Raw genomic sequence first — 26,308 nt, 5'->3', positions numbered from 1 at the left:
ATGTTTTTGATTATAGCTTTTATGAAGTGAAGTGAAGATTTACTAATGAACAATCAGCTTTGTTAATTTAGGTTTAGGGCCAGATTATCTCGTCACACTGTGCCCTAGGTCACACAGGGTCTCATTATAGAGAGAGCCGCTATTGTTCTGAACAAACCATGTGGGTATTATCTAATATGCAAGTGCCTTTATAGTGTGTTTAATGTCTTACAGTGCAGTCAGATTGACCTCCATGATCATTTGGCTCCCGGTTTACACTTCATTTGTGACGTGTGTGTGTAGTGGTACACACTGTGTCAACTGATGTTGACTACTGATATGATGTATCTGTTTTATATTGTGGTGAATGCTCTAGGATTTGGCTTTTCTCCACAGTGTGTGGATTAGCATGCTCTTCTTTGTTTTAAACATGCTGTTCTGTGCTGGTTTAAAACTAAAGAAAGGCGTGTAACTCCTGCTGGAGTGTTTCCATGATAGTTTTGTTTCCAACCAGCCATAATACAATGGAAAATAAGTGCAGTAGAGCTGGTTTGGTTTGGTGCCATGGCCCAAAATGGCAGAAAATGTACATGTCTGCAGGACAAGCAGCTCAAATGCAGTCAAAGCATTATATAATTATATATATTAAAGCAGCATTATGTAACATTTTTACCTTAGCAATGTGATGTTTCACTGACGTAATATGGAGAACAGCATCGCTGTCATTGCTATGCCATGCTTGGCATGCTTTTAACTGGCAGAATAATGCTTGAGAGAACTGAGTAACATTGTGGGACCCAAGTCCCCTATATTTGTGTCAAGAACTGTAATATAACTCTACCACGTCAGGAGCAAAAGATATCCATTTTCCATAGTGCTGCTTTAAGATTTGCCAGTTTTACATTGCAGACTGCTGTGGGCTGTAAATGATGTCCATTGGTAGCACCTAAAAGATAGAAGAAGAGGGAGCTCTGTTAGAACACAGGGGTACAAACAAAGGATCAGAAGTGGATATGGTTTAAAATAATCCACTAAAACATGCCCAGATCGGCTCTACTCTTGATCCACTGGATTGGTTCAGGACATTCCTAGTTAATGTTATAGGAAAAGAACCAACTTATTGCCTGTTGATGTTTTTATTTCCAATATTTTTGGACTATTTCTGTTGGTTCATTCATGTTTTTAAGCAATTATCTCATAAAGTATTCAAATGTTTCTGATATCATTGTGCACCCTTAATACCTACAGGACATATACATGACCCCACATCTTATATCTGTATTGTTAAAATAAATAAATCTATATAAAAATCAGTGGGTGGGCAGTATGTACCCCCTTTGTTTTTGCTTCCTGTAGCTGCCCGCATCAGATTTAAAACCCTGACGCTGACCTACAAAGCCAAGAACGGACCAGCCCCTCTGTATCTGATGGCAATGGTCAAAAGCCGATCCGCACCTAGAGCCCTTCGAGCTTCAAGTACAGCTTGGCTCGACCCGCCATCCCTCAAAATCCGCGGAAGACAAGCGTCCAGGCTTTTTTCTGTCCTGGCACCAAAGTGGTGGAACGAGCTGCCCCCGGGGTGTCCAGGCGGCCGAGTCGCTCGCTGTCTTCAAACGCAGACTGAAGACCCACCTCTTCAGAGAGTACTTAGATGAATAGTTCTATGGTCACTTTATTGTCTTGTGTTTAGTGATGTCTAAGCTTAGAGGTATCTTTGAATTATTAGCCTATTCTAACTAGCTAAGGCTTTTCTTGGGTAAATAGCAAAGCACTTTGTAAGTCACTCTGGATAAGAGCGTCTGCTAAATGCCGTGAATGTAAATGTAAATGTAAATGTATGCTTTGTGGACTCATACTTTTTGTTTTATCTTCTTCTCACAGGTGCCGGGGAGTGGTCGGAGTGTGCAGGAGTCGGAGTGTGTGTGTGTGCATGTGTGTTCCACCGAGTCCTCGCCCTCCATGGATTTACTCGAGCTCCCCTACACCAAAGTGCTGATCCTGGGCGCCATTGCCGCCGCCTCGGCCTTCGTCGTCACCATCCTCATCGTGCTTGTGTGTGTGGGCTGTCAGAGGTGAGTGAACAGTTTTAGAGTTGGACTTTTTAGAGCACTGCGCATTTCAACATACTGTAGCACTCAGAATGCCCCTAGCCTTTTATAATTGTTTAACAAATAGTTTGGTGTTTTATACACCACTCCAATTTCATTCCAAGGCCAAGACGGCTTCAAATGTTATGATGCAATGGTTTGAAAACACTTGAAGCTAGAGGGCAGCTTAGTAGTTTGCTTTGTGAGCTAAGACAATGGCAGCATACAGTAATACAGTAAAACAGTAATACTGTATGCTCCCATTGTCTTAGCTGGCAAATTAACAATGTGTGTGTAGTGGGGGTCCCTGATGGTGCCTAAATGTAAAGATGAATTTTCTCATATCCTTGCAATTTTACTAGTTGATCAGAACCCCCAAGAGGCTTCATATCCAGCCGTTAATAATAATCATTAAGGTTGTACATTTTGTAGCTCCGTGTCTGCTCTTGTCTCTGGTCTTCCTGGTGTTTGTGCTTGTGTTTTTGCTTTGGTCTGCTATGTGCAATGTAGCACATGGCTCTGTTTTGGTCTAGTCCTGTGCCTCCCTTGTAGCCCCATTGTCCTCCCCTGGTGTTTCAGGTTGTCACATAATGCCGCTTTAACTAATTTCTCATTCATTTATTGTTCAGAATCTCAATGGAACATCTCGTTCCCTATATAGTTCACTAACACCCATAATGCATCACAAAATGTAGAATGTCCAGTGTATACCATACCACAATACAGTGATGTCTTACTACCAGCAAAAAAGTGGCTGTCTTTATAGGGAAGTCTGTACACTTGGCCGCCATCTTTGCAACGCCAGGCAGTTATTTCCAGTCACACAACACCAAAATACCAAATTACCGTTTCAGAAACATATTTTAAATCATTGATGAAATCAATGCACTGCACTTTTTTTGGCTTGTTCTGGCTGCAATGCTAATGCACTTTTTCCAACATCAACTATCCTTACTTGCGGTGAACCCAGCAAGCTGATTGGCTCTTTTTGCTGAAAGGCAGGACTTTATCCATAAACTGGCGCAATGTTGAGCATAACGAGAACTCCCATTCACAATTCGACCAGTGGCTGGTCTCCTCATTTATGGCATCTCTTGTCAGATGTATCCCAGAGCATCAGGAATACACAGATGGCCCAAGACGCTAGTTTTATATACAACATGTAAGTCATTTTAATAATGTATTTTCTTAAATTAGTGACATGGCTTCCTTTCAACAAGCATTTGTACAATGCATTCATGTTCTGCCATGTAAACAAATCAAACATGAGTGCATCGCACAAGTGCTTGTCACCTTTTATGAAGCAATATTTCTGTACGTAGTGTCCCAAACATTTTTTGGTTGTCCCCTAGCTGGTTCACTATGTAGCAAAGACCACATATTGAATGAGTTAATGAGTACACCATTCTAAACACAGCTTTGGACTCTTTCAAGAACGAACGTAACAAGACCTTCCATCTGCCTCCTGCCTCCTTAATTCCATTGTCACACTTTTATGGGGGGGGTGAAAAAGTAACATAGAAATTGTACTGTGAGTAGATGTGTCCTAACTTTTGACTGGTTAATACAATGAAGGCATGCCAGTAAGCGTTTATTAAATGGCAGTGCGAAGCACACTATAGGCACAAACACACTTAACACACCAGCGTCAGAAGACCGCCTGCAGTGTGTAGATGAGCTTTCTGTGTCCAGTGTGGGCTTATATGCATGTTGTAGGAGTTAACACTGATGATTTCTGTGAAGAGTAGGATGCAGTGAGACACAGCCGGTTTCTGACTGGCTAAAGTTTCACCAGTGACATCACTGTCACCCACTCTACATGATATAACATTCCACCCTCTGCCATACAGAAATCTAAAATACATTATAACACATTAGTTTTACTTGTTGGACACACTCCGTTCTGCGTTCAGTAATATGCTGGGAACCCAACAAACCTACTTCATTTGAGTCACGTCTGGTGAGTTTTGTACCAGTTTGGTACTGCCAATTAACCCACCTCTTTGTAACTCCCCCTAGCACTAGTAATGCTCTCGACACTAGGACTCCTCCGATACATGTGAAGCCAGCCACTGCCTCAATGCTGCATTGCAGGCAGCCGACCTACTCAGAGGAAAGCACCGGGTTCTTCATGAAGAACTTGACATCAAACTTTGTGAAGTGATAGCGCCCCCTCCTGGGCTGGCATGCTCATGTGAGCATTTTAGGGCTGTTTTTGAGAAACAATTCTGAGGAAATATGTAGATATGTGTGTACGGGGTCTAAAGCCTTTTCAGAGGTCAGTCACCATTAACATTACAGGTTAGTTATCTCATGAGAAAACCATCTCTTAGTTTTTGTCTTGGTCTGCCATGAGTTGTTTTCTGTGTTTTCATAAATGGTTATGAATAATCAGTAAACTTAGTGTTTATAAGAGCCTTGGTAATGTTGCTAACACTTATTTGTGAATGAACTATTATCGTCTACAAAAAGGTATTCTTTAAGAGTTCTTTAGGAAAGACAATAGTGCTGTACAGAATCCTTTTTCTCAAAAGTTTACAGAGAGAGACACCACTGTGGCTGGCCTAATGGCATGGTCTTTTAACTGAGCTGCTACTGGTAAAGACTTCTATTATTAGTAGGATGGGAGAACAAATTCTAGTGATGTAATATAGCAATATCTTGTGTTTAAAAATAGCATGAATGCGCTGGATATAAATAGCATTGTATTCGCCTGCCATTGTAAATTGCTCTGGGTAGTTGAATATTACGTTTGTCTGGAAATGTAGTATGAGCTGATGGTGACCAGGAATGCAAACTTTCTGGAGATACTTATTAGTACATTTCCTAGCGGTTAAAGGGTCAGAGGCTTCATAGCCTGTTGCAGCTGCCTAGATTACACAAGTCCTAAATTTTGACCATCAGTTTAAAGAATACACATTGTCTCCTCGCTAAAGCTGTAAACCGACTATAAAGCTGTGTACTGAGAGACAATACTAGGAAGAACTTAGAGAGTCACTTGGGGGAACTTGGGATTGAGCTGTGTGCTCAGTCTCCAGCTCACTTTCTTCTTCATAGTTGGCAGGATTAGTGATCGGTTACTTCGGTTTGACGTCATTGGTGAAGTGAGAATGACACTGATAGAAGATCTGAGGTGCAGCATGAAGAAGTGGTCATTTTCCAGCAGTGACTCTGTTTGAGATGGTGAGCCTGTGGAAGACCTTTTCAGATAACAACACAGCCAGTAGTGTGAAGTCCTGGTGCTAGAGGTGTGAACTCTGCTGATCTGCTGAAGTTATGGAGACACATAAGGCTTAGTTTAAATGTGTAAATGTCTCGTTTACAAATCATAATGATAGGTACAGATTTACACATCAAAGCTGATTAATATGTTTAGTAGTAATAAATATGTAAAGGAAGGGCACAAGCGTGTTTTTTTCAAATCTAAAATTGTATACTTCCCAGTTCTGCTTTAGCTTTGATTGATATAAGATAGAATTAAATATAAAACAGGTCGATTCTTGCAGTGTAGCACAATGTAGTGCAAATCTTAATAGTTCACTTACCACAAATCGCAATAGAGTCACATTTTTATTCGCTCATGTTTTGGGCTTCATTTGTTTATTTTTGGTCTTGTTAAAAATATTAACTGAACATTTCTTATTTTGAACAGATTGCAGGACCATGAAGAACATGAATATGAAGTTTTAAATCAATCGTGAATTGAATAGATGTAACAGGGAATAGAAGTCCACCAAAAATGCAAAGTCTGTGAAAATGTGCTCATCTGAATTGGAAAACACTGGAGAGCCTTATGTCCAGTACCGTGGGCCCTGTAAATTACAATCTCCCCTCAGTCCGAAAGCCCGTCTTACTTAAGAGGACTGCTCACTCCCTAGGGGGCAACTTTAGCCGTTTTCTATTTAAGCTGTCCTGTTTAAGTGATTGGTATTTCTTTCTTCCCTCTTTTTCCAAATGTCTTGAGTAAAGTAAGCTAAGCCCGTCCGTTAAACAAGCATTCCCGTGTGTGTTTACAGGAGGCATTTCATTGTGATTTGAAATAAAAGCCTCCTTGTTGCGGTTCCTGAAAAACTGCTCTGCCAGTTTCGGGGATTTCGGACGGGGGCCGTAAAGAGATCCTATTCTCTCCTCCCTACGTCCTCTTTCTCTCTCTCTCTCTCTCTCTCTCTCTTTTTTTTACTTCTCCATTTTTCTTCATTTTAGCTCTTTTTCTTCTTTTCCCGTTTCCCCCCGCAGTGAGGGGAGTGGATGCGATGAATAATAAAAGCATTCATCAGATGGGGAATTGTCTGTACGCAGTGATTTATAGAGAACTAGCCTCTCTAGACTGCTCATAGGGGGAAAAGTATTGTGTTTTGAGAAACCACAATAAATGAGACTTAAAAATAAATCACCCTTTTTTTGGTTTAGTATTGTTTGGTTGTTAGTGTATATTGAGTGTTTGCTTTTAATTGATCTTTACACATAGCAGGGTTCAGTTGATGGCATCTTTTTTTCAAGGGCACAGTGGGCTGAAATATGTTAAACCCGTTAGATTGTGGCTTGCAGAGGAGTGCATGGCCAGTTAAAACATTGAAATAATAAAACTGATATTTTTTGTAATTAGTTTGTTTACTAATAATACTTAAATATCAGCAGAATCCAACGCTTATTTGAACGCTTTAAGATGAAGAAGAATTAATAATATATACTGAAGCCAAGCATACTAAAGCAGCACTCAGTAGTGTTGGGGATTTGGGGACCTCTCTGGTGAAAATATGTAATTGCAAGCAACTTCACAACTGTCAGTTGTGTTGCCCCACTTTGGGCAGGTCAATATGGGTTGCCAACAAGTGTTCAACAAGCAGTTTACAACAGCATTTCTACCTGACTGAGAATGTGTGAAAGGTGTGAGGCTGTGTTGTTATCCACTAGGCTATCACTACACTAGCATTCCTACCAGCACTGCAAGCTACATCCTGGCTACTCGTCCAGCTTGCCTAAAGGCTGCCACACACACTAGATAAGCCACATTATGTCAAACACAGTCTACCCCCTTAAAGCGACCTACCGGAGGGCCAAAAGTGTTATTACGAGCGTGTATTACCAAGGAATAGCCCCACCCGTTTCTACAGAAGTCCCTGTAGCTACTGAGTAATACGCCTTAGTGTGGAATAAGCCTTGGAGTGTTTGAGAGGGGTTAGAAGTATGGAACCATTGTATATGGCAGCAGTTGAAGAATTCCAGTTCAGCTTCTTTGAATGCCACAGCATTTCTGCGTTAAATTAAACCCAAAACAAGACCACAGGAAGGCATAGTAGGTGACAAGTGGCTTTTTTTGGTTGTACGATTTTGGCTGTGCTTTCTGTCAAGAACCTTGTGTCGTGGGCTAAATTCAGCTAAACACTGACAACGGGAGGTGCCTACCTAAAAACCCCTGTAAAGAGCTTGTAATGCAGTGGGTGATTAGTACAGCATATAGATGGAGGGGATGGGCAGGGTGCAGGGGTTAGGTGTGGGTTTTGATCTGTTCATGTTGTAGTTGAACTACTTGGCCGGTTGAGACAGTGGACCACAAACATAGTGTTGAACTGTTGCTCTAGATCCATATCAAGCCAGTCTCAGGCCTGTGTTCTGCCCACAGCATCATAACCGTGTAACATATTTGATGTTCAAGGTGGGCTTAATCCAGCGAAGCACTGACAGTGGGAAGCGCGTAGCTGATTACCCTGGTGAAGAGATTGCAATGTAGTGGGTGATTAGAATAGGGGTGAAGGGAATGTGCTGGGCCCTGTGTCTAACCCCAAATGGAATAAAAGCTTACCGATGCGAATGGCTCTAAATGTGCAGCAGCATTTTAAGGAAAGTGTCTTCTGTCTTCTCTGGAGTCGGGTACCGTTGTGCGGTTGGTGCAAAGTGTGAAAAGCTGTCGTACACTAATTTAATGTTTCCCAAAGCAACACATTTCACTGTCTGAACGCGACACGGTGTTATGTGGTGCTGCAAGACGTGCGGCATCCTTAAGGCTGTGACAGCACTTGATAAAGATGCTGTAAGATTCCCACCAATTCTGACCCACAAGCTCAAACTTTTGAATGAAGATCATAGACACGCAGTGACACCCAGTAGCGTAGCACACTTAGCCTATTTTTTGCAGTAATGTGACTTTTGTTCTTTATTTTTAGCAAAACAAATCTTGTCATGCAGCTTTAAATGGGATTATCTCTTAGATACCTCAGAAGAGAAATAGATAAAGAAAATTGGTCTTTCTTTCATCAGGGAAGGACAATCAGTAGATGCAGACAGATCCCAATCATCCAGAGATGATGACACTGATGTTCTCTGGCATTGGGCTCACCTGGAATGCAGATAAACTTTGCATTGTGTTTGAATGTCACTTTCAGTTCAGAAATGCCTCGTCAGTCCTAACACAGCAATCAAATGTTTTTTTTTTTTTTTTCATTTCAATTTGAGTTTATTTGGAGCTTTTTATATAAATTAAGAAGGTTGTTGGATGTCTAACATTTGCTGTGTGACACACGAGCAACAGAGTGTTTACAGCATTCTTCATCCCTAAACTACTGTGGTTTTGAGCAGATTGGAGACGACTTTTCTTGTGCTTTTGGGTCAGTAGAGGTGTACGGGAAAGGAGACCTCACTGTGCAAACTGAAACCCGAGTGCCTGCTGCCTCCAGGTATTTGGTGTGTTTTATCTCAGGCGCACCTGACGCAACAAATGAAGCCCTTGATTTGCCACCTGATTTGCAAATGTGTGTCCTTATGAGGGATTCTGTTAACTGCAGTCTTTATTTGGAGAAACCACTTGTTATTTTTTAATTGTAACATTGCAACTGTAACAAGCTGGTGGGTATTGTGCATCTTTGTATCTCGGAATCAGTACTGGCCCTAAATATTTGGCAGTATCTAAGCCATCTCTGGGCCTATTCACATTAGCTGGGATATTTCCTAAGTGGACAATTGAAAGTCGTCTTGGAGAACAGTGTCTGCCTAATGCTATAAATGTACATGGAATTCAGATCTATCAGATCAATTTTTATTTGTGTGCAAATAGTTGCATCTGGTGAGGAGGTTGTTTTGCCTGGATCACGCATGATGTATGTTACGTATGTTGGACGGGTTATTTAGCTGCAGGGTCACTGAGCCTCAGGTGTGCTCATGTCCGTTGTCTCCCCTGAGGCTATCTGAGCATCTCTGGGGAACCAGCCGTGGAGAACCATAAACAACCCAGAGCTTCTGCATCATAGTTACAGCAGGGCCCCATGCACAGCAGCTGAAGCTGAGGACTCTTAGACTTTGAACGTCATCGTCGCATTACTTCCAAAGGTCCAACCTTTATGCCTCAAAGGTTCACATTCATGTTTGCATGACTAGGCAATGATTTGGATTATAATACTCTTATAATAAATAAACATATTATGATCTATTTGGCAAAAAATGGACGAACAATCAAACTGAACTAATCTCTAGTGACATTTGACATGTGATTCTGCATCATGTAGAGAAGCAGATGGATTTTGCCCATGCACAGAATAAACCCTCATGAATTACAGTCTGACCGTTCTCATTATAGTCAGATGGCGGTAAATGGGATATGTATCTGGTATAGAAGCATATATAAATTTGCTTCTGTTCACACAGCATGAATGTGAATGTAGCCTAAGTGGGATGGCCAAGCTGTCTAAAGTCTTGAGTACACTACAGGACTTATAGTAGATGTCGTAGCAGATTATAAAATGACTGGATTTCTCACACCAAACGGAAGACACCCCAAAACCCATGTGACTCGCATTACCTAGAAGACGCAGATTCGCGCCACCAAAGGACGCAAGCAAGTCCATCGCTAAGTTCGATTTAAAGGGAAAGCAAGCAAAACCCAAAGGAATCAGTCTACTAAATGTGCCAGTCGAACAGTCGAAAACAAACACTCCTTAGGTCATTGACTTGACTTTGTGCTTTGAGATATGAGGTTTTATACTCTAAACATGTGTAATTTCAGCCTCAGTTAGCTGGACATTCTTAGCTACAGATCAATGTACAGGGACCATCGGGTCTTTGGTCATCGGGTTTGGCCAATTCCCCTAATAAACGCAGTCGTGTTCCAGCGGGAACGTGACCTCTGTGCACACCCTCTATTGACAAGACCCTTTCATATTGAGTTGCTGACCCATATGCACTAATCACTATATTATGATCAAACATGTTAGACCCGGCCAAAAATCTGAGTCACACAGCTCCACACTACTCAATTCTCTCTCTTTAACTGTCGACTCCCACCGACCAAAACAACTGCAGACTGGAGCCAACCAGCACAAACACAGGGGTAAAATCGAGGTAAGAATTACATAGTGTAACCAAAGCTTGTGTCTTAACATTGAAATATACAAGCGACCAACTTTGATTTGTGTGGTCAGACCCTGGTCAAATTTGCTTGCATAGCCACAATGGTTGTCATAGTAACAACACAGGCATGCATACACTGACCAGGACAGGGCAGGCGAAAGTAGTATTTTCTTGCCTTGCATTCAGGAGAAGAAAAACATGACATGAAACACATAAAAAAGCACATAAAGTCAAATAATCTGAATTATGATTTGAACCGGATCTGAAACCGACATCAAATGCGGCTTTGTAATGGGATTTGCCAAAACAAAAATCATATTTTAGCTGCAAGAATTCAAATTGACGGGAATGTAGGTGCGTGAATGTAGAGTTAAAATAGAGCAGGCAAACTGGTCTGGGGAACCTAGATGGAGTCTGGCAAGGAGTGACAGATATAAAGAGCAAGAGAGGGAGGGAGAGAGGGAGGGAGGGAGGGAGGGTAAAGAAATCCCCCTCGTGCCCACATTTGCGTATAGTGTGAGAGATGTACGTAGGTGCAGATGTTAAAATTGGAGCGAGAGTGGGAAAGACATAGAGAGTGCTGGTGTGAAGGAAGAGAATAAAGAATGTGAGAGTGTGATGAGAAGGCTGTCGGAGGTGTGTGAGAATGCCAGAGGCTGCGATTCGCTGTCATGATGTGTGTGCATGTGACTGTGAGTGTGTGTGTGTGTGTGTGTGTTTGAGTAGGATGGAGTGTGCATGAGAGAGATGGAGATAATGAGAGAAAGAGAGGGAGTCCTCACGCCTGCGTGTCTTCTTGCCTCCTTCATTACGCTGATCCAAAGACACCGGCAGAGACGACATTAAAACGGTAGTTCGGTTAAAAAACAAAATGACCCTGTTTTTCTCATAGTACAAATGTAGTCAGTCAGCCGAGGCTTGTTTGGTGTATGAGGTTTGCCTATGTAATGTGATGTTGTTGATGTATTAATGTGATGTTGTTGCATTTACTTGATATGTACTGAATGTACATATCCAGAGAAAAGCTACATATCACATATTTATTGTTATTACTATGACCAAAAAAAAATATTAAATGCTTACAGATCCACACTCTCAAGCACATGGCTCTATTCGTGTCTTGTCTGTCCTAGCCCCTCCTGTTCATTAGTGCTTCCACATGTGCTTCCTCTATAGACACACCCCCTCTTGTTAGTCCCAGTATAGTACCCGTGTGTTTGAGCATACCCTTGACCAGTCATGTACGTGATCATGACGGTTCATGTTCATGGCGGTTCATAATGTTTTAGTTTGGCCTGTTTTGTTCTGTTCAGTTTATGTTTGTTTCCTTTGCCAGTCGCAGTGTTTGGTTTATTCTCTTATTTGTGTATCTTTGTGTTCTGTTTGTTCTGTTTAGTTTTTTTAATGCATTTACAGCCGCCTCCGTCTCCAAGCTCCACACACCGTGACACTGTGTTCTGATTTTGCTTGTGCACTCAAAAAACACAGTGTATCCAACAAGCACGAAAGCAAGCATCTTACAAAAAACGGGTGGCAGTACGTAAGTGTGAGTTTGAGGGTTTTATTTAAACAAAAGACACAAAACGCTAGTGAAATTAAGCATGGCAAATCAAACACGGTATACTCAAACACTTAGGGAAGGACATTAATACACTCGAATTAGGACTGGCAGAAAACAAACCCATAGCAGTTGTAAGAATGTACACGTACAAAGACGTGAAACGGGAATACAAAAGGGAAGGATTTACAATCAGAAACATGTTGAAACAGCAAGGAACAGGCAGGACAGTGGCAGAGATTAAATCAACATTATGTTGCATTTTTACCTTAATTACCTACTAGGGACGCTATGGAAAATAGTGTCTCTAGTATTCCTATTCCCGGCTCGACATGCAGGCTACAGTATTATGTAACGCTGGTGAAACAGACAGGACAACGCAGCATAACCAAAGTGATGTTGTGTAAACCGCAACAGTCCACGTGCTTCTTTCACTGAAATAAAACAATGATTTTTATTGTGAAAACGCAAAAAAACTCTAAACTGCTTGGGTGAGCAGGGGGTGCTAATACCTCACAAAGTTGATACCTCGTAAGGTAATATTGCCTAAACACACGTAAATACAAGGACATTTTCACATGCACAAAGGTTTTCTCACTGTGTTTAAACAGCAAGTCTCTGTAAACTGACCCAAATTGTACCAGGAAAGAAAACCTGAAATCAGATAAAAAAGTCTACTATATGGTTATTTTTTAGGTAGACCTATTTTAGGGGCTACACAGCTGTATCTGAATCACCCACACACTCCTGATTTGGCAGAGAAGTGGAGGTTTTGTAGGTTTTCCCAAATGTGTGTGCAGTATGTTCTGCAGTTAGCACCATAAGTGGCTAATCTGCAATAGTAGCATTTTGCAAACAAACCAGAACAGAGTGCAAGGCAAAATGGCAAAATGTGCAGTAAATACAAATGCAAGGTAAATATGAATATATGCAATCACAACAGATGAATTTACAGATGAATGGCTATATGGATAGATGGATGGATGCATGGATGGATGGCTATATGGATAGATGATAGATATATGGATGGATGGATGGATATATAGATGGATAGATATATGTATGTATGTATGAATATATATATATATATATATATATATATATATATATAGAAGGATAGATGGATGGATGGACGGATGGATGGATGGATGGATGGATGGATAGATGGATGGATAGCTGTATAGATTAGATGGATGGATGGATAGATGGATGGATAGCTGTATAGATATATGGATGGATGGATGGATGGATGGATGGATAGATAGATAGATAGATAATGTAATGGATATAAATGGATGGATGTATAGCTGTATAGATAAATGGATAGATATATGGATGGATGGATGGATAGATGGATGGACGGACGGATGGATGGATGGATGGATGGATGGATAAATAGATAGATAGATAGATAGATAGATAGATAGATAGATAGATAGATAATGTAATGGATATAAATGGATGGATGTATAGCTGTATAGATAAATGAATAGATATATGGATGGATGGATGGATGGATGGATAGATAGATGAAAGAAGAAATTGATAAAGTGCTATATATAATATTATTTTACATTCTGATGCAAAATTGTGCAAGTTGTAAACACACCGCCATCTCTGCCTTTTAAGGAAAAACACGGTTAGTAATACTGTGTGATGTACTTTTGTTTAAAGATGCCAGAAATTGACACAAGCAAGTCTAGTTGATATTACAAACAACCCACCACCGTTTATGGCCGTGATGTCAGCATGATGCTAATGAGTTGCCATTGATTCCACTGCTTGTTAGCGACATTAGCCTTGCAGCTGTAGTGTAACACTAAAGAGTCTATCTTAAATGTTACACTGGAGCAATGGGAAAACGGAGCAAATTAGATTTCGAACCAGACTATTACTTTAACTATGTTAACCAACAAACAGGAGCACACCCCGCAGGCTACAGTGGGATCTTAAGCTCAGACTTAAGTCTGTGATAAATGAGCCAATGATGCGCCTCACTAGCATTGTAGTCCCTTAGGTGACAGTCGCTTACTGGTCAGCCTTGTGTGTAGTTTGTGGCTAATTGACTGTAATTTTGGTCTTTCCTTTTGCAGGAAAAGCAAAAGTAAACATGCCCAGTCCAACGGAGGGAGTCACAAGATAGATACGGTAAGTGCGCTTGGTAATTATAATTACAAATGGACAGACACACACTTACATAACCAGTGGTCAATTTATCTATAGATTTTCAAGGAGGATGGCGATCTTCAAACTATGGGGCATGGGCAGGGGGTACTAGGTGGTTGATTATGAACCGTAGCTGTTTTTTCTCATTCATCTTCTACGTACTCAGCATGGATAGAATTAAAATATTAAAAATGGACAGGCTACATAATCAGCTTAAGTGGTAATAGACATCGTAAGTGATGATCCTAAGGGATAATAGTCTCAAGACATTATATAATGTCATGGGGACGGAGAGGGGGACTGGCAGAAATATTTTGTCTCTTGACCGGGGACACCCACCCATAAGACAATGTTGTGTCTTTCAGGGTGTTCTTCGGCAGTCCAAGCTGAACTCCATGAGCAAGTCGGACACCCGCCTGCATGAAATGCACAGACACCCCTGCAACGCCAATGGTGAGTATGATGTCTACAGAAGAGAGAAAGAGGGGAGACTGAGGGGGTCTCAGCCCCAGCTTCAAATCTGGCTAATTAAGCCTTACACAAGCACTCACACTACTGGCCACGCACACAATCATGCAAACACATACACAGAGGCTCTCATTAAAACACATGTTCATACATACTCCCACTCTCTTGTGCGTGCTAAGGCTGATGTCTCCAGTGGCCTGTCAGTATTGGGAGATTTCTAGTTCAGTGCTCAGCTACTGCTAGCATGTGGTCGACTGGGCTAAAAGCAAGCTACAACACAGTTCCTTTTGACCTAGACAGACAGGGGCTCCTGGAACACAACACACACACATACGCACACAGTGAGTACTGCAGAAATACTATGGAGGCTATGAGACAGAATAAAGTAAGACAAAACCTAATCTATGTTTACCAGTTCATCTCATAAACGTACAGCATTTATTACTCTCATTGGGGGCAGATGCAATATTCCTGTGCGCCGATCATCAGAGTACAGCCCTGTAACTGCAGGTTTAGTGTCTCTAAATCAGATTAGAGTTTAGATTATGTGCAGATTAAGGAGTATGGGGAAAGTGCATTTTATGATGAAACTGGATGACATACTGTAGCTTAGCTGTGCCCCCTTGTGTTTGCCCTTAGCAACTGCAGACAAAAGCTTCTGTTTGTGGCAGTGCAGTGACCCTGCCACAATATTCTAAGCTTATTCAGTCTGCCTATCTGTCTTTTGTCCTTATCAGATTCTCATTTTGGTATGGCTTTATCAAGGTGTCTCTGTGTTCCAGCTCTGTTATTGCTCAAGTTTTATCTAAATATATATCTCTGAGGTCACTTTATTAAAAACACAATGCTTGCTGGTGTACAGTTAGAGACTGTAACCCAATTGTTGGCATGCCCAGTTTGAAAGTGGTTGATTAATTAGAGGTTACTTTACTTTTGATCAGCCGCAGTTTGTGACAGAACGCCTCTATAGTGGAGCTATGTGGTCAGCACTGGGCTAAAGTCAGGAACATGTTTTTAATTTCCAGTCAAAACAGCCAGTGTCAAGTTAGTGTCAAGTGTCAAGGTAGTCAGTTTAGTGTCAAGTTATTCATATTACCACTGTCAGGCAGACTCCTTATATCTCCAAAATGGCATCTTTTTAGGAAAAAGCTTTTGCTACAGAATATGTGCAGAATAACATTTTACAAGTTTCCAAGACAACCATCATGACCGGGTATACCATCTAAACAGTCCCCATCAGATGAACAGTGTTTTTTATCTTAGAGAGAGAGGAGAAAACCAAGCTCCACTCTCGCTTCACATCTGGAAGAATGCACAGATGTTTCTGCCCATCCTTAAACCATGTGAATACGACTCAATGCCATAGGGGTGAAATAAGGGGTAATAAAAAATAAAAAGTGCTGCCCTCAGAGTCCAGACCTCAATGCCATTGAATGTGTTTGGGATTGCTTAGATGGTGTAAAGCAGAAAATGCTCTAAATTCTAAGACTAGGCTTCTAAGACTGGACCCTGCAGAGTTCTGCAGACAAACATACTTAACGGCTCTTTTTACTACAAATGCAACAAACGGCTTATGAGTGTACGGTGATTGAAACAAGGTATCTGATTTCAGCTTAGGTCCTTGGTGAGTTAAAGAAGCGATGCTTAGAAATGGTGTGATTGATTTTCCATTCTCAGGTGCCCCTAAGAATCGCCCAGCCAGCATGGACTTGCTGCTCCTGCATAGTCGCCGCTCGACCTCTGACCTTCGCCCTCCGAGTACGAGCCGGCAGCTTCCCCGCATCCCCACCAGCCCCGAGGGGGAGGAGCGAGAGCACACGTACTCGGAGGTGGGTCGCCGTTCCTCACCGGCACCCCGTTGCCTGGACGATGGCCTGTATGAGAGCGTGGGAGTAAAAGGGCCGCCTCCAGATCCATCTGCCCCGCCCACAACTTCAACCAACACTTTGGCGCAGTGTCGCACCCACAGCCCATCCACCAACGGTAACGGGCGAGGAGGAGGAGGAGGAGGAGGAGGAAGGGAAGCAGGAAATGAGGCAGTGCAGGAAGCAGTGATGGCCGAATATGCCACTATTAGGAAAGTGAGGAAGCTGGACAGGGGACGGAAGAAGAACGGGTCGGAAGAGGGCGAAAGTGTGTCCAGCACAGAGTCATCTTCTGGAAACCTGCACCGAAAAACAGTGGAACCATTCCACATGCCCAATTTTCCAAAGGTAACCACACATGCCATTATCTATTATATATACAAATATATAGATTAAATAGCATGGAATATGCACTGCTACAGTCCCACAGCACACTGCAATGGGTGGTGCACAAACCGTACATCATCAATAGGTATTGTAAATGTACACCATGTGTGTTGTGTATTTCTCTATGAAATTGTGTCGCGTGTGGTAGAATATGCCTACTAATTCAGAGCGATAAGCAAACCGTGTAGATACAAATATTTCATTACTTCAGTTAGTTTTCAGGGTGAATTTCATATCGCAAGTATTTGATGCAGGTGTCATAAACAGATCAAAATTTCTGTCAGAACATTAAAGTATGCCAGTAGACTGAGCTCGGCTTAGTTGCAGTTTCACTTGAAGACAGGTAGCGCCTTTTTACACCTGGCACTAACATGCGTTTTTAGTGATCGGATCACTTTCAGATTTCACTTGTCCGCATCAATAAAGCCAGGTGTAAACATCTGGAGGTGGTCAGAGACGGATTTCGTCCACATGTAATACAAGTATAAACAGAGTGCATTTTCTGTGATCGGATTACGGAATGTCAGCCGGAATCCGTCTGTCAAAAATACGTTAATATTAATTACTGTGGATCTTGTTTGCTTTCTGTCTCTTTCTCTCTCTCTGGTCGTGCTTGTGCTTACTGGCAGATGAGAGCCGTATTCCAGTGTGTTCCCTTTTCTGATAGATCCGTTACAGGTATTCGGCAAAATAGACTCTGTTTCACTGTGTCTCCTGGAGCAGGACAGTTTTAATGAGAAACTGCAGTTTATAGAAAGTAAACCGGAAACAATGCAACGATGGGTTGGTGGGTTTTTTACACGGGACAGAAAAAAATTGGACTCGGGAACACATTTTTGTGATAAGTGTAAACAGAATAGATCAAAATATATCCAGAAACTATCTGGATAAAAAATGTATGTCAATGTCAGGTGTAAACAAGCCCATAAACACAGAAAAGGTTTATTAACTTTAATAATCTTGTGAAGTACAAAACTTGTAAGTGTGAAAATGTGTGAAAGTCTTTTACTTGGGACGTGTTTTACTTTTGTTCGTTATTATATTGTTCTACATATACCGTATTGTTCATGTGCCCACTGTATTCTGAGAATAAGGCTGGAATATGGGAACTAAGGTTAAAGTTTGCTAAAACAAAGGGTGCTTACATGTTAAAGGGGTCACATTTTTCTTGAATGAGTTTTTATACCCCCCGACAGACTACTTGTGTGGGTAAATGTACTAAAATCTTGCCATACACCAATCAGCCATAACATCAAAAACACCTGCCTAATATTGTGAAGGCCCCCATGCTGCTGAAACAACTCTGACCCAATGGAGCATGGACTCCACAAGACATAGCCAGCATGAACTTTTCCAGCAATTTGTTCTACAGCAGCTCTTCAGTGCGATCAGAGCAGACGGGCTAGCACTCGCCCTCCAAGCGCATCAGTGAACCTGAACGTGCTGTTTTGGAGATGTTCTGACCCAGTCGTCTGTCCATCACAATTTGGCTCTTGTCAGAGCGGCTCAGATTCGTATGCTTGCCCATTTTTCCTGCTTCCAATATATCAGCTTCAAGAATTGACTGTTCACTTGCTGCCAAATATATCCCACCCCCGTAATAGGTGCCATTGTAACGTGATAATCAATGCTGTTCATGTCACTGGACTTCACAGCAGTGGTTTTAATGTTATGGCTGAGCAATGTATGTAAATGGCCTCTGTTTTGATTGGCTGCTCTGTATTGTGCTTCATTTCAAAAACAGTTCAGGCTGAAAGACTCCTTATAACTTGAATGGGCAGGGCTAACCTGCTGTCGACCATTTTGTGATTTTGTGACATCGCAAAGACGCTGCATTTCCTATATGAGCAGCGTTTTTCACAATGAAACTTTCACAATGGTTTTAAAAGGGCTATGAGAAATTGGTTTTCCATTATATGGGCCTTCATGGGCAGTTAAGTGTAGTGTGCTGCTGTCAGCACAGATGACTAAGGCTGAAAGTAAGCAAAAACAAGACTTTATAAGCTCAAGCCTCTGAAGAAATCACAGAGACATAGGAGTCTTTATGTTCAACTTATTATTATTATTATTATTATAATACACAGTTATGTACATAAATGAACACATTTGCGGTCATTTAACATGTTGTTTGTTTACAGTTTACTGAAAGTTTTTTTTCCTTAAGACACACAAAGCCTTGGGTGGAGTGTATTAATAAGGTGGAGAGAGCTCCAGGTTTTCCAGTATAGGGAATCGTGAGTTGGAGAGACAGAATATTGAACACAGAGACAGTGGGATACAAAATACAAGCTCAAATTTCCAGTTTCTAACCACAGGGTATAAGTACTGGGTATAAGACTGCCCATGTACAGTTTGAATATTTAATTAGCCATCGTTTTGACAGAGTATTGTGAAAGAGAAATATTAGATTTGTGAGATCTGTGCACTCATACATTCACACAAAATCTGCTGTAATCCTGGACTTGCATGTTTGTGCTCTTTTAAGTGCAGTTAGATAGTTTCACCACTAGAGTTCAGTATCTTATATGTAAATATCCTCTATCCCTCGGTTTTAGGAACATCCATTAGCAGAAAGGGGCCGTGGGGGCAAAAATGACTCTGACAGGTTGAGGGGACTATTGTCAGGATTCTATAGCCTACTTTAAGCACTGTAAATGAAAAGCTAGGTAAACAAAGTCTATCTATAGTTGTCAGGATATCTAACTCTGTATATGCCTTACATATTAAAACACAGAAAAGTCTTTGTTATTGATAGGACATACGTTTTCTAAAAGATAATTGTGTGTCACAGAAATTCCTATTTTGTAAATGCACTATATTGACAAAAGTATTGGGACATCTGCTCAATCATTATTTTCTTCAGAAAAATGGTTTTCCTTCTTTTGTTGGAGTAACTGTCTCTAGGGAAGGTTTTCTACTAGATTTTGGAGCATTGCTGTGAGGATTTGATTGCATTTAGCGACAAGAGCGTTAGTGAGGTCAGGATGTTGGATGATCGCCAACCCATCTCATCCACAACTCCCCAGCTTTAAAAAAGTATTGAAAGGAGCACCATCATTCCAGAGATCATCATTCCACAGTTCCACTGCTTCACATCTCAATGCTGGGGGGGCTTAATGCCCCTCTAACCCGCGCCTGGCAAGAGGCATGGTGCCGATAGGTTTATGTTTGTCTGCTCCAGAGAGTTCTATCATATTGGCAATAATTCTCTACAGGGACTAGACAAGCTGTGTGTGTGCATTTGCACATCTGTGTCAGTAATGGGTGCAGCTTACAGTAGCCTAATGGGTGCAGCTTACAGTAGCCTAATAACACTGAATGTGATAATAATGAAGTTGAAATAAGGATTATTACTGTTGGGTCAGATGTCAAAACATTACTATGGCTGTAGTTGTAACAGGTTATGACTTCTTATATTTAGTGAACTATATAACCAGGTCATGACACAAGCCATTGGTGACTATGAATAAACAAACTGACTAGAATACACTTGGAAATGTATGCGAATAGTTGCAGGTTTCTTTAGAGCCCAGTCACTCTGAACTGAAGCGTGAGGCAACTGAATGATCTGTTTCAGATGGTGGAAAATCATTCTTGAAAATATGCAGGCCGTTATATACACCAGGGGTCCCCAATCTTATCTGCAAAGGTCCAGTGTGGCTACAGATTTTCATTCCAACCCAGCAGAAGCACACTTCATATAATGACTCAAGTGTTGGGATTCACCCTGCAATGAACCAGCGCCCTGGAGGTATTCCTGCCTTGTGCCCACTAGATTTTTGGGTAGGCTAATAATCCACCGCAATCCAGACCAGGAAGATTAAACAAGTGGAATCAGGAATGCTCCTGCTTGACTGGAATGAAAACCTGCAACTATGCATCTATTGTGGATAAGATTGATGGCCACTTTTAACAAAAAGGGGTCTATATTGTAACAAGAGTGAACGAATTAACGAATTACAAGAGTTTTCCATAAGTAACCCTTAAACCAGGCAAAGGCCCTTTTAAGCATTAAGGGTTTGTTGAGTTTTCATGGTCCTTTACAGAGCTATTGTCTTTATTAAAAACCTTTGAAGATCATTTTTTAAAGGGTAACACCCCAATGCAACCATGAACCCCACAAAATGATATTGGGTAATCATCTCCCCATTTCTCCCACTGTTCAGCAAGCTATTCCTACCTGTGTTCAGGAATAGCTGCATTTTTATTTCATATTTAAACTAAAATCCAGCTTTTAGTCACATCATAATTAATAATTTCATTAAAAAAGTGACAAAATCCTGTAATGTGGAGGAGAAATGATAAACAATTTTTTGTAATGGGGTGGGAATCACTACAGGGTGGGAATGCATGCTATTATCATGTTAACTGAGGCATTATGTAAGTTTGGTATGATTATGATATGCTAAGTATTGTGCTATGATGCATTGTGATGTATTCAATGTTTTTGGACTTTGAAATCTGCCTTTTTGGATTTATAAAAAAAAAAAAAAACTCAGGCTTGATTACTCAGGCCTCTGATGGCTTTGGCCATTTATGTAGATTTTTCACTCTGTATATAGAAAAGAAGCCTTACCTTGGTGCTGCCTTGCTCAATCACTCCCAAGTTATGTGGGCTTGCGCTTAGGATTGTTGTCCTGCAGAGTAGGTAAAGGTTTTTTACCAGGCTTTAGATTTTTAAGCAGACTGAAACAGTTTGACTGGCAGTTTATCCCTGTATTCTGCACCATCTATATGTCTTATATATGTCTATTTGCTCTGTCTCCACTAATTATTCACATTAAGAAGCAGTTGTAAACGTTTAAGTGGTACATGTGTATAATGTGAAATCAATAAGTTCATTTTTATGCTGCTTATCCGTGAGATGTAATAGTACCATTATCAGCTCAGACACCTACAACATTACACTGTACTCTGGAAACAGCGAACAACATCTTGAACAGTAGTAGATCTGTCTGTTGTTTTCTTATAGAAGGAAACAACCTACAGCAGTAGGCTAACATACATACTGTTTCTGTGTTGAGGCTGCAGGGTTTTTTTTTTTATTCTAATTTTCTGTTCTACCTTAAATGGTGTAGAAATTCTTTAAATATAAATAAATAAATTCTAAAAATAAATAAATAAATAAATAAGAAACCAGCATCAGCTTCATTATTATATGCACGATAAAAGGTCACTGTGGGCCTCCTACCTTTGACCCCAGTGCAATTGAGTCCCAGACTCAATTTTTAATAATTTTTAAATATATATTTTTGAATAGTTTGAGATCAAAGTTGTGTTTCTGTCTTTTCACTTCAAAAAAGAACAAAATATGTAAGTAGGCCAAGGTGGTCCACACCTGAAACTGAATGCAACAGAACAGAGAAATGGTTGCGCAAACTGAAACATAATGACTTGCGTGCTCCTACATCACTCCGTGGCCTAACGGAGTAGATTACTAAGCGATTTTCAACTTTTGTGTTTCCATAATGAACTTTGTTTGTCTTGCGGTCGTGTAGTTGAGTACAGATATGACTCACTATGAATCACAGTAGCAAAATCTGCTGATTTATTTAGAACAAAAACAAGACAATTACAACACAGTATAATGAGCCACTCAGCAATGCCCCTCATCTTCCATTTACTACTGAAGATCAACCACAGCCTCAAGGCCCTGCCTAGACACCCAGTGTACAATAGCAAACAGCTAAATTTCACATTTTGTTAAAGTAACATGTCCTTCCTTATGTATCGGCACGGCCTGTAGTGTATCGTTACATAGTGCATGTCTGTAAAAGTGATCAGACGCTTGTATAATCATGCTCAACACCTCATATCACTTCATCTGGTATGTGTTTAGGTGGTGAATGGGTTTTACTGATAGGTGAGGCTTTGGGAAAAACAGTGAGTACTGTGAGTGCAGATGGGTGTACTGAGTTTAGCATTGGAAACACAAGGACATTCATCTGCCTTCCTGTTATTTAGGCAAGCTGCTCTACCTGTCTTTGTGTGTGTGTGTGTGTGTACGCATGTTTGTCACAGGATTAGCAGAGCTGATTGACGACTTGTTTACACAAGTGTAGTATCTGTTTGTTTGCCTGTACCCTTTCCTTATCTTTCCTTACTGAGCATATATTTCATTCCACAGTGGCTGTAGTTCCATGTATTAGTTTTGGATATAAAGGGGTTTGGAAAGAATGACAGCTGAGTGTATAATGTGTATAATGCACAGTTTTGTTTCTCTGACCATAGTGCTTTTAGTCATAGTGTAGCAGTGACATCTCTAACATGTGTAAAGCTCATTCCCAACAATGTGTGCATTTATGTATAGTATGCAAAACGTCTAGTCAAATGACATATATTTGTTGATTTTCTTAGTAAAAGTGAACATATCCTCTGCAGGAAGTGATAAATATTACATTTTTAAATCTGACAAAATTCCAATTTATTTACTGATAATAATTCAAATGTGGCGTTACTTTTGCACACACTGCATTTATTTATTTATATATTAGGTTAAATTAAGCTACTAAGCAGTAATTATGCTATGGAATGTGCAGAAGTGTGTTTTCTGTATAGGATGTGAAGAAATTGGGACACCCCATGAAAACCTTTTGTCTTTTTTTTTTAATGTATTTAAGCATCTGGACATTGGATCTTCATTTAAACAGTACTGAGAGATGGATGTAGTATAACTGAGCACATGGAGCCTGCCTTCCTCCATCTTTCAGTATTGTTAAAATGAAGATCATATGTCCACATGTCTCTTAATGTGTTAAAAAAAAAGCTTTTCTTGGGGTGTCCTAATTTTTTTCACATGACTGTATATACAATTATTAAAAACAAAAGCGCATGCAATTGGACCGGGGTGTCCAAACTTTTGCATAAGACTGTCTCTCCAGTTCTGCCATGAGCTGAGTTGGCAGTGTTGGAGTGTTGCATCTGCTGCAAAAGCATATCTCTTCTTGAAATGTGTGAGGGTGTGTGTGCAGGCATGTGTGTGTGTGTGAGGGTGTGTGTGTGTGTGTGTGTGTGTGTGTGTGTGTGTGTGTGTGTGTGAGAGAGAGAGAGAGAGCGTGCGCGTGCTCAGGCGAATGTGGCAGCACTGCACAGAGGGGGGTGATTATGTAAGAGGGCTTGGCTGGCTGCCAGCTTGGCTGTGTATTCTGAGTTAAGGGTAACGGAGAGGAACCAGTGAGCAGGTAACCGGCTCAGCGAGGGGAATAAATAGCAGCACACACAGCAGCCATTCATCCTCATATTAAACCGTCACGCTGCAGGAGCTCGTAAACGCTTGCCCCCCCGACCCCACGTCCACTCTGTTCCTCGCAGCAGATTGTAACCGTGATAAAATATTCACTGTTATTGTTGTTTTGTGGATGCGGAGCTGTGCTGCTGCTGCTGCTGCCGAGCTGCTGCTGGAGGAGCAAAAACTGTCTAACCGAAAACACAGAGAACGAGAGGATCAAGATCTGCGAGAAGGAATCCTGTGAAACCATAAAACAATATAAACGACCAGCCCAAGTGAAAACACTAAACTGTAGATTTTTATTTCTTTTATATAAATATATATATATATATATATATATATATATATTTAAAATAATGAAATTTGGGAAACTTTGGTCATTTTTGGAAAACTTTTCAAAGAAGTTCCTTCCAAAAGACCTCAGTTCCAATTAGGATCTGATCAAGAATTAGCTCAACAACCGACAGTAGCAGAGAAAGAGTCACAGAGAGAAAGAGAGAGAGAGAGAGAGAGAGAGAAAGAGAGAGAGTCATAGAGCAACAGTGTTGTGGCCACTCCCCGTTCCATGCCTGCTCTCTGGCATCTGCAATCGGATTGGCCGGCGTTTTAACGCCGTGCCACACCTTCTACCACACACCTGAGCCTCACTAGAGAGCAAGCAAGCAGAATACAAAAAGGGATCCTCAATGCAAAGTAAGCTAAGTTGCCGTTCCAGGCAATTGGAACAGCGGCTTGGTGTGTAATGTGCTGTGCCAAGTCCACACAAGTCACCTCCTGATGCATCCTCGATAACACGGGCGGAACAAGAACGCATCCGGGCATTCGGACTGTACTCGGCTAGTTGTGAGCTTCTGAATGGTACAGTACTTCGGCTGCCCCTGGTGACCTTTCACAAGTTCACAGGAACACAAAGACAGATTAGAACGCAGACGGAGAATCGTCCAAAGACTATGAACAAAAACAAGCTCTCTCCTAGGTCTCTGAATTACATACTTTGTGTCCTGCCCCCAATGAGTGATTCCATAAAAGACAGAGGGCGGAAGAGAGAAAGAGAAAGAAAGAAAAGGAGACAGACAGAAAGAGAAATAGAGAAAGACAGATGATGGAGCGAGATAGTCGGACAGATAGAGTGAGAAAGAGAATGACAGAAAGAGATAAAGAAAGAAGGGCAGAGAAAAAGAGTGAGAGGCACAGAAAGAGAAACTGATAGATTGAGAAAGAGAATAAAAGAGAAAGAGAGATAAAAAGTGATAAATGAAAGTGATGGTGAGAAAAAGAGACAGAAAGAGAGAAAGAACGAATCACAGAGTGAGAGAGAGTGAGAGTGAGACAGAGTGAGAGACAGAAAGAGAGAGAGTAAGAGAGAATATGATGAGACAGAGAGAGAGTAGAGGAGAGGGAGAGGAGATATGAAGAGGCTGAAGAAGAAGTAAATCCAATTTCAGGCCGGCATCTGATTTTCATTATGCTCCACATTAGCCGTGTGTGTGTGTGTATGTGTGCCACTGTGGGCGGACCCACAGGATGTTGGCTGCTTGATCCGCCGGCGTGTTTATAAGGAACACACGTGTTTCATAAACAGCCTCAATTTCCAGAAGGCGACCTCCTGGCCCGCCTCCTTCCATCTTCATCTCCCTCGAACGTCGCAAACGTTCATTAGGAAGCGGCGGAGCCTAAAGCGTTCCGAGGCACCTTTCTATGCAAGAACGCTGCTGGGCAGAACGTGTTTCTTGAATACAGTGGATGTTGTGGGACTCTCACGGAGTTATACATTATGGTTGAAATAGCAGTTGTAAGACTTGTCATGACAATGCGATAATTAAAGTGCACGTATGCAGTATGTGTTTACTATGGATTATATGATTTCATAATGATTGTGATTTGTGTTTATCACTTACTTGTTGTTTACTAGGCTTTCTGAACATGTGCTTGGTGCTTTGGTAAAACTAACTGGATGCTCTATCCTCTCTCCGGCCACCAGGAGGCAGTATTCATGGGCAATGGAGAGCAGTACATATGGAAACCGCCAGAGGAGAACGAGATTGTCATCCCGGGGGGTCCTTCAGTAGAGAACGGCCACAGCCATGCCAGTGCCGTGGAGGTAAGAATGCCCCCTAACCTCATCCAACCTGACCAACTCAGCTCGGGCGGCTCCCGTTCTTGATTCACACTCACACGCCTACATTCAGCCATATCTAAGCCCGTGTTTGGCCTGCACACCTCCATATGT

At 41.3% G+C, this 26,308-nt stretch overlaps 1 protein-coding gene across 1 annotated transcript in view; it reads left to right on the top strand.

Annotated features, from left to right (window-relative positions):
* LOC140534830 (uncharacterized) overlaps positions 1-26,308 on the top strand; it is a 77,909-nt gene that overhangs the window by 43,413 nt on the left and 8,188 nt on the right. Inside the window, exons 2-6 of the mRNA XM_072656324.1 lie at positions 1,861-2,051; positions 14,058-14,112; positions 14,496-14,583; positions 16,276-16,811; positions 26,060-26,179. Of these exons, the coding sequence (XP_072512425.1) occupies positions 1,939-2,051; positions 14,058-14,112; positions 14,496-14,583; positions 16,276-16,811; positions 26,060-26,179 (912 nt within the window). The 5' untranslated portion in view covers positions 1,861-1,938. The remainder of the gene's footprint in view (positions 1-1,860; positions 2,052-14,057; positions 14,113-14,495; positions 14,584-16,275; positions 16,812-26,059; positions 26,180-26,308) is intronic.

This window comes from Salminus brasiliensis, chromosome 14 (genome assembly GCF_030463535.1).
Source record: "Salminus brasiliensis chromosome 14, fSalBra1.hap2, whole genome shotgun sequence".
Taxonomy (NCBI): domain Eukaryota; kingdom Metazoa; phylum Chordata; class Actinopteri; order Characiformes; family Bryconidae; genus Salminus; species Salminus brasiliensis.
This window is presented reverse-complemented; position numbering and strand designations above follow the sequence as displayed.